Source organism: Anas acuta, chromosome 2 (genome assembly GCF_963932015.1).
Source record: "Anas acuta chromosome 2, bAnaAcu1.1, whole genome shotgun sequence".
Lineage (NCBI taxonomy): Eukaryota > Metazoa > Chordata > Aves > Anseriformes > Anatidae > Anas > Anas acuta.
The window spans coordinates 116121073-116132572 of NC_088980.1; the positions used below are offsets into that span (position 1 = coordinate 116121073).

At 41.9% G+C, this 11500-nt stretch overlaps 1 protein-coding gene across 9 annotated transcripts in view; it reads left to right on the forward strand.

The window, feature by feature from the left end:
- CHST9 (carbohydrate sulfotransferase 9) overlaps positions 1-1810 on the forward strand; it is a 97121-nt gene extending 95311 nt beyond the window's left edge. For all 9 annotated transcript variants that reach the window (XM_068671819.1, XM_068671818.1, XM_068671821.1 and 6 more), the window contains one exon: positions 266-1810. In XM_068671819.1, the coding sequence (XP_068527920.1) occupies positions 266-1363 (1098 nt within the window). In that variant the 3' untranslated portion in view covers positions 1364-1810. The remainder of the gene's footprint in view (positions 1-265) is intronic.
- The last annotated feature ends 9690 nt before the right edge of the window (positions 1811-11500 follow it).

Below are 11500 nucleotides of genomic sequence, written 5' to 3' on the forward strand. Positions count from 1 at the left end.
CCTACCTGGACTATCACTCTCCCTGCGCGAATGTCTTCTGCTTTCGTAAAAGTTTTGGTATAAGCTATTTATTTTTGTAGGAAGACGTACTGTGCACTGTCAGGAAAGCCTCAGAAGCACGTATTTCAGTAATTAGCCCAGCTAGTTGCTAAACTAGCTGTATCGATCAACTGGTTTGAAAGGATTTGTGGTACTGATTGCGATGTGAATGGACTCGGCTGTACTGTTGCTGCATTGTAAACTCTGTTTCTTTCAATGTTTTCAGGATTTCACGCTCCCACCTCCAGGGACACAGAGGAAAGTGGTGCAAAGCGGGCACGTTCCTCCTGGCCGCAGTAGGCAGGAGATGACCATCTCGGGCAGCAGACACTGGCAGGGGAAGGCCGACCCTTTTGGTGCAGTAGCTGTCTCCTTGGTGAGCAGACTGTCCAACCAGCAGAAGATCAGCGAGCCACCTCTCAGCCAGTTCAGAGAAGTGTATTTACCCCTCGCGCTACGCCCTCTGAACAAGACTTTGGTCAAGGGTGATGAGTGGAAGGATGTGGGTAGCACCCAGGAAAAGCGCAGGTCCTTCCTGTATGAATTCTGCCAGAAATACAACAGCAGGAAGAAGCTGCGGACACACCTCGTGCACATGGTGTCACGAATTTACGTGGAGGACAGGCACAAGGTCCTGTACTGTGAAGTGCCGAAAGCGGGCTGCTCCAATTGGAAAAGGGTCCTCATGGTGCTCAATGGACTCGCCACTTCCACGCACAACATTTCCCATGATGATGTGCACTACGGAAAGCATTTAAGGAAACTGGACAGTTATGACTTAAAAGGGATATACACACGTTTGAACACGTACACCAAGACTATATTTGTACGTGATCCTTTGGAAAGACTCGTATCTGCCTTCAGGGATAAGTTTGAACATCCAAACAGCTATTACCATCCCGTATTTGGGAAGGCAATAATTAAGAAGTATAGACATAACGCAGATGAAGAGGCATTGAAAACTGGATCAGGAGTTAAGTTCAAGGAGTTTATCCAGTACCTGTTAGATTCCCATCGTCCAGTAGGAATGGACATTCACTGGGAGCAGGTCAGTAAGCTCTGCTATCCCTGCCTCATCAACTATGATTTCATAGGAAAGTTTGAAACCCTGGAAGAAGATGCCAATTACTTTTTGCAGCTGGTGGGTGCTCCAGCTGAGCTAAAATTTCCGAAATTCAAAGATAGACATTCCTCTGATGAAAGAACAAGTGCAGAGGTAGTGAGGCAGTACTTAAAGGAGTTGTCTAAGGAGGAAAGACAGCTGACCTACGACTTCTATTACTTGGATTACTTAATGTTCAATTATACATCACCGATTGTATAGCACCAGAATAGCTTCAGGCTTCTATTAGATATTTATCATTTTGGGATTCAGAACAACTACTTTGATATTACCTCTAAAAGGAAACAAAGTAACTGCTAAGTGGAGTTGTCTTGACTTACTGGAGGTTTTATAAACTAGAGTGACATCAATTGACATAAAGTTATAGGAAAATGCACAAAAAAAGACCTGTAAACAGCATAAATTGCACTAAAATGCCTGAAAAAGCTGCTTTTACCATTACAGATTATATTGTGAAAGCGGTAATGCAGCCAGCTGTTGCATTAGCCTACCTAATGTTCTTTTAATGGTTTAAGAAAAAAGCATTCAGAATAGCATGATATTTTTGGTGTGTCTGCTTTAGAAATTGTTTTTGAAACTATTTTTTGAATGTATTTTTTACTTTCTGTTGCTTATTAATAAAGAAGCATTGGCTAATTTTCTAAAATGTTTGCAGTGTTCTCAGTTGTAAGAGTTGTTTTTTTGATTACCATTAGACTGTAGCTGTTTTTAGACCTGACTGTTTGTTTTACTGAAGGATGGTTTTGAATACAAATGCATAACGCTACAGATAACACAGCAGCTCAACTTTCCAGCGCAGTAAGTTTGGGTGAGCCTGCCATCTGAAGTCATAGTCCACTATGCCTTTTGACTGAAATACTGTAAACAACACACATGAGCCTTCTTTCAGAGAACTTAAATGTACATTAAAATTAACATTTTAATTTTACTCTGGAGTCAACTGCATGATGCATACCCTGGTCCCAGTGTTCAAGATAGTATTCATTTTTAGTGGTGAGGCAAAGTCTTAGGGTGGTGGCTGTGGGACATTATAATATCTGTACCAAGAAGCAACTTCATTGCTGCTGCTGTGACTGCTCTTGGTCTGCCAGCGTCTGATCATCTGTCCAAGTCCCAGCAATTTGTTGCACGGAAAGTGCATATGCCTATCACCTATCAGTCCCATGGGCTGCTTTTTGACCCAAGCTTCCTGAAGTCACCATTTTGCTGTTCTTCCTGCCTTGTCAACACCTAACAAACCCCAGGGGCAGGGTGGATGCTGCAGTGTTAAATGGTGGGTGTGTATTGGTGGTTAACTCTAGAGGCAGTTGTGTCCAGCATCCCACAGTCTTGGTTATAAAATGTAATCCTCTATTCCTCCTTTCTCCTCCCTTAAGTGCTGTGTGACCAACACGTGTGGTCATTCCTGCAGTCCACAGCTGCATTCAATATGGCCAAGATGTCCCAGGAGGAGGAGGAGAAATCTCCTTCCAAATGGAGAAAATAAATAAATAATAAATAAATAAATAAATAAATAAATAATAGAATAGACACCTATTGTTTGTTTTCTGGAGCGATTTGGAACATTTTGCTCCATCATCTTCATATAGCAAACTGTAGAAGAAAAGGAAGCAGTTTGGCAGGAAACAAGAAGGTGAAATGTCCTTTTCCTCTGTTCCCAACAACTGTTCATGGTCAGAACTGTTGCTGTCTTTTCCCTCATCTTGTGCAAATGTATGGCTTCAGTCCTTCTGCAGAAGAAATAGTGGGTCCCTGCTGACACACAGGGAGAGGGACCATTTCCTACATAACTCCCACTGCTTGTTTCTGCCTCAATGTCCTTCTCTGAAGAGGAGGAAAGCCACTTACAGCCTGCACAGTGCTGGCGCATAGCCCCAGGCTCTTCCCATCTCTCCCTGTGGCAGGATGAGCATGCTCTGAGGAGGGAAGGTAGAAGCAGGCTGGGCAGCCGGAGGCAGAAGTGATGCTGTATGAGGCTACCAGCACCTGCAGCAAAGCCATCCCATTCCCTGGGGCTGTGGAGCAAACCGTGAGGCTTGGAGAAGTACAGGTGTTAAGCACCAATGAGGAGCTCCATGGGTACCTCAGGTAGGTAAACGTGCACAGTGTTACTTGTGAGAGCGATTGTTGTGCTCAGATGGACCCACAGATGTTAACACCAGAAGTGTTTTGGACAGGATATCTGACCAAAGGACTGCCCTAATGCATGTCTTTCCTCAGGTGAGTAACGTGTCCCTAAATCTCCCCCTTTACACTCAAGATGATGTCTGATTCCACCTTCCCCCATAGAAATCCCTCTGGTTTTTCTGTATGGCTGAGGGCTCAGCCCAAGGGCCCCATGCTGGAAAGGCGGTTCCTTCCCAGGCTGATATGCTGGGCATTATTATGCTACTGCCCAGGTGCCCTTGCATCACACCAGCCACTCTTTAAAGAGCCCTTACTGAGTAACAGTGAGTTCCCATGTATCTTTACTGAGCACAATTGTTTTTTGTTTTAATATTTTGACTGTGCACTTTCATGACTGTTTTGAGCAGGACCATACATTAAGACATTTAAGAGCAGTTCCTGACAGAATTTTTATTTTGTGTCATCCAACCTTCTAACTCATGTGAAAAACCGTCTTTAGATTTCACTTGGATTTGACCTTGGTGTATAAAGCATCTTTTCCACTTACACAGCAATGCTCTCTAGATCCTCTGCTCTTTGTAAGTATTGATTCCCACCTCAAATCCTGAATGAATCTCTCTTGCCGTGTAGGGATTTCTTCCAGGTCATCAGGGATGTTAAATAAAAAATAAATGTACACCAATCTTTTGATACCCTTATATTTGCTTTGTCTTGTCTGTTGCAGATGTTTGTTAATTAATTGTTAATTTACAGACAAAAAAAAAAGGCTTATGCACCAATATATTCCCCAAACTACATGCAAATAAAACAGTTTAGCATCCTAATAAAGAATGGAGATGAATTCATCTATGTTTTGAATGAATTCTATAATTTGGAGAAATAAATAGTAATAAATTACAAAGTCTCTGAAGAACTTGAGTTTAACCTTGAGCTTGCTTTAGTGACAAACTTCAGCTTATCTGATCAGAGAATGAAATAGATTATGAGGAGGGGAATGTAATTGTATTGAAAAAATTGTACAGTCTCATAAGATTTCCTATACTAACTGGTCTTACATAAAGCCATTGTTTGAGTCAAGGGGGGGTGAAAAAAAAGTTATTAGCAAATGTTTGGTTTCTGCAAATGAGAGAGAAAATGACATTGATTTGCATGCATCCGTGGACATAGACATCAGGTCCCTGGGTTGTCATCTTGAAAATCTGGTATGGTTTGTGTTTGTGATTTAAAAAGGGAGGACACTACTCAAGGCCTTTAAAGTGTGTATGTGCACAGAAGCGTAATTGTTTGAGCTGCACTGTTGTTCTATGGCTCTAGTGAAAGTAATTCAATTTCTTTGTATGCTCAACTTCAAATTTCATAGCCCCTAACTGCACTTAAAAATTCATTTTTTGAAAATCTAACCCAGACTTGTGTGAAGAAGAGCCTCTCCACAGTCATCTTCAGTGACCTAGGGGATTCAGATGATCTCAGTAGCAGAATCTAGATTGTACTTTGCCTCATTAACCACATTTTGAAAATCACCAGCCTGCTTTGCCAGGAATTAAGTTACATGATTTAAAATTAACATAAGAGTTTAGCATAATTGAAGTGGGACTGTGATATCTGACTTGTGGGATTATAAGAGATGAAGGCATAATTTGCAGCATAAAAGATAACCTCTATTTTTAAAAGTAAATTTTAAAAGGTCAAAGTGTGAAGTTGAGTTGTAGTTTAGCTTATATTTTGTATGACTGCTAGGCAAAAACAAAAGCTGAAGGTCATCCACTGAAACTTGCATAAAATCCCATCTACACAACGATGCACAGATGTTTGTTTTGCTCAGAAAAAGATATAGAGCATATGCAGAAGAGGAATGAAAACACACTCTACAGCATTCATTCAGTGCAATTGCATATATACTAAAGATCAGCTGCAGCATGCAGAGCCTGTTTTACGGGGCTCCATTACAGTAAATGCTTTTTAGTTATGAACATTTCTTCATTTGCAGATCTCTAAGCACTTCTGTAATGCAGGTCAGTTGCCAGGGTAGGTCAGATGTTCCGTAAAGGAGTTACAGCAAGTCTGTGGTAGGGCTGGAGTGGGAAGAGAATGCTCCCTTGGCTGTTTGCTCTGCTCCAAACATCGCAGTTGTACTTCCCTTCTGAAACAAAAACTTAATTTTGGGAAAGTAGTATTTTCGTATTTGCCTTTCTTCTTAAACAAATCCATGTTAATTTGAAAACAAAGTAAACTTCACAGATGTGCATTCTCAAATTCTTGGTGTTTTTGCCCACATGAGGCAGCTGCCTCTCTCCACATAGGATTTGGCCCGCAAAGCTGAGACAGCCATCACCGCCATCTCGTCTAAAGCTAAGCTGTTGCTCGCTGGCAGTCGGAGGTGTGCAGCCACAGTGCAATCAAATATGACACAGCCTCCTGAAATGTCCTCTGGTGTACCTCCCCCAAAAGGCCAAATTTATTGGAGCTACTCCTGCCTCGGGCTATTCTATCTCAGTGATGGGTCATTGGAGATCACCACTTTAATTTTAAATGTAGTTTAAATTTAAATGAAAATTACAATATGACACTTTTCAGAAGTCTGAGAGGAAAATATTTTAATAGAGCTCTGTATTGTGTATGTAGGTTATATATAAAAGTCTTTGTTGTATGTGCCTTCAGGCTAACCATGCATCAGATAAGTATTTTTAACTGTACTGTTAATACCAGTTTATCAGCCATGTAACCTGCTGTGATGCTTTCAGAACTAAATGAATCTGGCCTTGGAACCTAATGTCTGAAATCAGGCCATAAATTGTTACACTTCATAAAAAAAATAGATGTGCTTGTCCTGTATCAAGAAATTCATTTACAGTTCAGAGGACAGGGCAGGGACACAGAGTACTGGGGGATGGAACTGATTCGGTAAAGGGAATCTGCCCATAGCCCCAGATACTTGGGACTGATTTGCCTTCTGGAAAGTCTATATATGTGTGAGTGGAGGAAACAGTCATATTTAGTTTAATGAGAATGTTTTCAGTGAAATTAGGTGTTCATAAAAATATTTATCTGGGGGGAGAACTGCTAAGCTCCTGGCTCTGTAGCTAATTGCAGGGAGTTCTTCAGAGTCCTGAGGTGTAGCTCTGCTTGTGGTTGCAGTATCAGACTTGGACTTCAGACACCTGGATTCTCCTCCAACTCCTGTAGCTCCATGGACTTGTTGAGCAACCTGACCTGCTCTCTGCCTCAATTTTCCCACTGGTAAAATGGTCCTGTAAATGGGTGGTAATTATACCACGTGTCTTCAGCTAAAAGTATGGAACTCTGTGCTTTAACAGATGTGTTTTGAAGTAGGGTATTAGCATGGAATTTAACTCATAGGATGTTCATGCCCTTTCTTTACATTTTCTTTCCAGTGGATTGGAAGAAGCCAGGGACTTCCCAGTTTTGTTCCAGCCAAGAAGTGCATCATTCAGCTTTGTTCTTCGCAGTTGGCAGCCTTAAGAATGCAAGCTCTGTTTCAAAACACTGTGCATCTGTCAAGCCTGCCCAGGCACTGCCTCAGCATAAAACCAGTGCCAGGTTGTCTGACCAGAGGAAAGTGCCCCTCCGGTTCCTTTTGTACAGATGAGAGCAGACAGACAGGCTGAGAATCTTGCTTTCTCATTTTATTCTGAGCCCATTTTAAGAGAAGCTATTTTATTCTGGTGCAATAGCCCTAAACAGCGTGATGCTCAACTTAGAGGTTCTGCAGAAGCAGAGGAGAGATGTGAGCACAGTAAGCAACATTAATCATAGAATCATAGAGTCATAGAGTCATAGAATGGCTTGGGTTGGAAGGGACCTTAAAGGTCATCTAACTCCAACCCCTTGCCACAGGCACGGACACCTCCCACCAGACCAGTTTGCCCAAATCCCCATCCAGCCTGGTCTTGAACACCTCCAGGGATGGGGCATCCACAACTTCTCTGGACAGCCTGTGCCACTGCCTCACCACCCTTACGGTGAAGAATGTCCTCCTAACGCCTAGTCTAAATCACCCCTCTTTTAGTTTATGACCATTCTTCTTTGTCCTATCATTATCTATCCGAGTAAAGAGTACTTCTCCATCTTTTTTGTAAGCTCCCTTTAAGTATTGAAAGCTCACAATGAGGTCTCCCCGGAGCCTTCTCTTCTCCAGGCTGCACATCCCCAGCTCTCTCAGCCTTTCTTCATGGATCCCACACAAAATCCTTTCTTCTTGAAAATGCTATTGCTGCATCACCTTGCACCCAGGATCATATTCCACCAGCTCCCCGAGGTTCTGGCAACCCTTGAGACAGTCTCCAGTTTGCCTGGCTGCTAGAGACTCTCAGGATTACCTCCCCCTAGCACAGCCACTTTTCCTATGGCTCTGTGGAGGCTACTAATAACGTGGAGACTATATTGACACTGAATAAATTGCTTTGTCTTTAGAAAGTGATGTGATTCACAAACCTGATAGAGAATAAAGAACCCCCTTTCCTTACAAAATGAAATAGAAAAGCCATAACTATCATCACCTATATATGTATATATATATGTATAAATATGTAATTATTCCTGCCTTTCCTCTGCCTTCTCACAGTTTCCTTCCTTCTTAAGTATGTCAGCACAAACGGGTTCACTCTCAGCTGTCAAGCACAAGCCAGCTTCAGCCCAGCACATCTATGTTATCGTGGCACTGAGGCTGCACTAATAAGCCTGCCTGAGAGTATGGTACTGTCAGTCACCATCTGTGCGCACATATCTGTCTTGTCCTATTCACGCAGAAATTCCTCCCATGTATGTCAGATTTTCTCCTCAAATTCATTCCAGAAAAGAGTTTCCACTGAACCTCCCAGTTCTGCTCATTTTTCAAGATTTGCAAATGAAGTGTCCCATAAAATTTGCATTCAACAACATCCTGGGACGTGATGGGTAGGAGCAGAGCAATTTTATCCAGGCATCACATAGAGCTGTAAATCAGCACTCCGTGGACTGTAAATACATGTCAGTAGGATATTAAATGCTAAAGGTTTAATTTTCCCAAGCTAGTTACTTGGGTGTAAAAACTGGATGTAGGCAGACTAGCATCTGCCTATTGAATTATCTCTTTCTTAATAAAAGCAGGTACTCATGTAGACAGATCTTTTAAGTTTTAGGAATGAGTTATAATTCATCAGAAAACTGTGTGTGTGTGTGTGTACAGAGAGCTGAGTTCTCTACCTAAAAGTTTCCTTCCTACTAACTTACGCACATGCATGTATAAATGCATGCATATATTTTATAAATTCACTTGCACACACAATGTATATATTTATTTGAGAGGCATAACATTTAGCCAAATGTTTTTCAATGATTGTATTGGGAGATACTTAGCTTAAGTTCTGCATTTGACCTTAGAGATCTTAAATCTGTATTAAAAGATACACTCTGTAAAGAAAAAGAGCTCCCATCTATTGGCTTGGGATGTACTGGCAGAACTTGGATTAACTCTATTCCCACCTCTGACTATAGCAGAGAATAAATGTGGTGGCATTCTAAGTGCAAAAGTATTGCATGATGTATAGGCATGAAGATGTCTTAATAGTGTGTTGTGGAGCCACCGGGTTATTCCAAATGAACCTGAGCTATTCATAGGGACTGCAAGTTTACCTTCTGCACAGGTTTTCTTCTTGCTTCTTTAGCTTGCCCAGAACAGAATGCCGCCAGGTCTGAGGGACTGCAGTTTGTGCAGCTCTACCTGGTTCTTATCATGGGTAAGGCTACAGGTTTTGGGGGGAGAGGTCCTTTGGTGGGGAGCTTGGGAGGAGGGGAAGTTGGCAGGAGTATCAGCCTCTCTCTGCTTTCAGGAATGTCCTGGTGGTGTCACCTATAACGTACTCTGAGACATAGACACCAGCTGTCACCTTTTCTGTGACTTCTGCTATTGTTTAAAAAGAGAGAAAAAAAAATAAAAGGGACAGAGGGAAAACCTCTAATGAGAAGGGGAAATGTTAATTGTGGCTGGAGGTGACAGTGCACAATAAGAAATTTTGCTGCCTTGCTTTTGTATCTCTGATGAAAGTACCCTAAGAGTGCAGCACAGCAAACGCTCAGCTCTGAGGGAGGATGATGTTTCCAGAAATCATCATGACCCCTGAAGGTCCTCCTGAATAGCAGGGAAAACACAAATACAGAACCAAGGTTAGACAAAATTGTTCAGTGTCTCAGCCATGCTGCCAACAGATGCTCTTCTCCCATTTCTCCTCGAACCTTCCCAACTGCCTTCAGACAAGGCGCTACCAGGTAGGGACCAGGTGGGCCCAGGATCCTGCATTGCCTTTGTGTGCAGAAGCTTCAAATGGAAATGTTGCTACCAGGCAAAAATCTGACTCACAACTGGCTTTCTGCCGTGCTTAAAAGTGCTGCTAAGACTGAATTTTTCAGGTTAAGCCATTGAACATTAGGCTACTTCATCCGCAAGCCAGTGGTTGGAGGCTGCAGGCAAATCTCTTCAGGTCTGAGCAAGTGCTGCTGCCAGGCAGATCACGAGGAGCTTCAGGTGCCTCCTCAGAGAGGCAGGTGCCCCTAAGGGATCCCCCAAAGTGAGGCTGGAGAACCCACTTCTTAAGTAACCATGCCTAACAGCTGTGGGTAGGGTAGCAAGGTTTAGTATGAAAAAACAACCCTAAATGGACTTTAACTGGAAGCAGCAGAAGCTACTTTGTCAAAACCATAACTTTCTGAGCAAGCCGTAGAAAAGGAGAGGGAATAATTCAGGACACTTGAGAGATTCTTTTTAGCATTTTCAGTTTTGCTATTTTTTTTCTTCCCCTCCTGCAAGCACTAAGGCATTTCTATAATTTATTGCAATTTACCAAAGGAAAACAAGCTCTCCCACTGACATCTTTATAGCTCAAATCTGTTCTCTGTGCTGTCTTGGTTGCAAAACTGGGCACACACTGAATGAGAGAAGTGAGAGAAGCTGGGAACTCGTTATGTAAAATCTACAGTAACCAAGCTTTTCTAGTGCTATTATACCCTGACCCCTTATTTTGGAGCAGTAACAAAACCACTGAGACTGGACAATTATAGGGTTTCCCAGGCTCTTTTTTTTTTTTTTTTTTTTTTTTCTTTTTTTCTTTTTCTTTTATTTTCTTTCTGGCCTCATCACAAAACCCAGGCAAATCAATGGTGTGCCCAAACTTTCTGATGTGGTCTAGGTCTTTCAGTGTACCTAATGCACAAAGAAATAGTGGGGAAATAGCTCTGTTTTATTTATTATCTGAGCAGGACAGTAGCCTGTCTACAAATTCCTTGCTCTGCATCACTGAAGAAATCTCTTGACACGTTTTCTAATTGTTTGATATTTGGGCTGCACTCTGATCCCGATCGCTTTTATATTTGCTTTGTTTTCTGCATGTGGTTTAAATTCTTGACACTCATGTGTGATTCAAGTAATTATTCTCCCCTCCAAGACTTGATATTTGTTCCATTTCAACATCCTCACTCAAGTAAAAAATAAAGAGCTTTCTTGTCTACAGGCTGCTAGGACTTCATACACATATTCTGCCTCTTCATGATGTTGGAAACTGAGTCCAATTCTGCAATTCCACAGCTATGCTATCAGCACTTTGAGATAGTTTATTTGGGATCAGGATGAGCTAAACCTTTTAAGGGTGAATTAAGAATTTCTGAAACTGGACAGCAAAAACTACATTGTGAAACTGCATGGAAGTGCCTTGCTGTGCCATTCATGCACATATGTTCAGTTCACAAGTCTAAAACCATTTTCTAAGAACCAGTTCTGCAAACTCCACCCTGCAGGACTGAGAAACAGCCCATGAGGTTTTCTGCCCCTTTTTACACCCTGAGGAACGAGCACGCTGGAGTCTCACCGATGACAGTGCCGATGAGGCGTGTAGCTGAAAAGAATCCTTTTCACTGGCGTGTTGGTTCTGCCGCGCTGCTGGGAAGAACAATCTGCTCGTGTCAGTCAAGTACGCACTGTGAAACTGAAAATCTAAGGGGTTTGGGGGATGTCAAACTTATTCAAAAGGGGATATATGATACCACAACCCCCTCAGAATTTCCCATTTCTCTGATGCATTCTTAAAATATATATATTCTCTGTACGCATTCTTACAAAAATAGATAGACTTTTAACAAATATTTTTGTCATATATCCTTGAAGAGTAGGATTAGCCATTTCTACTTCCTTTTTAAGCACTAATTTAATACAATACCAGCCTT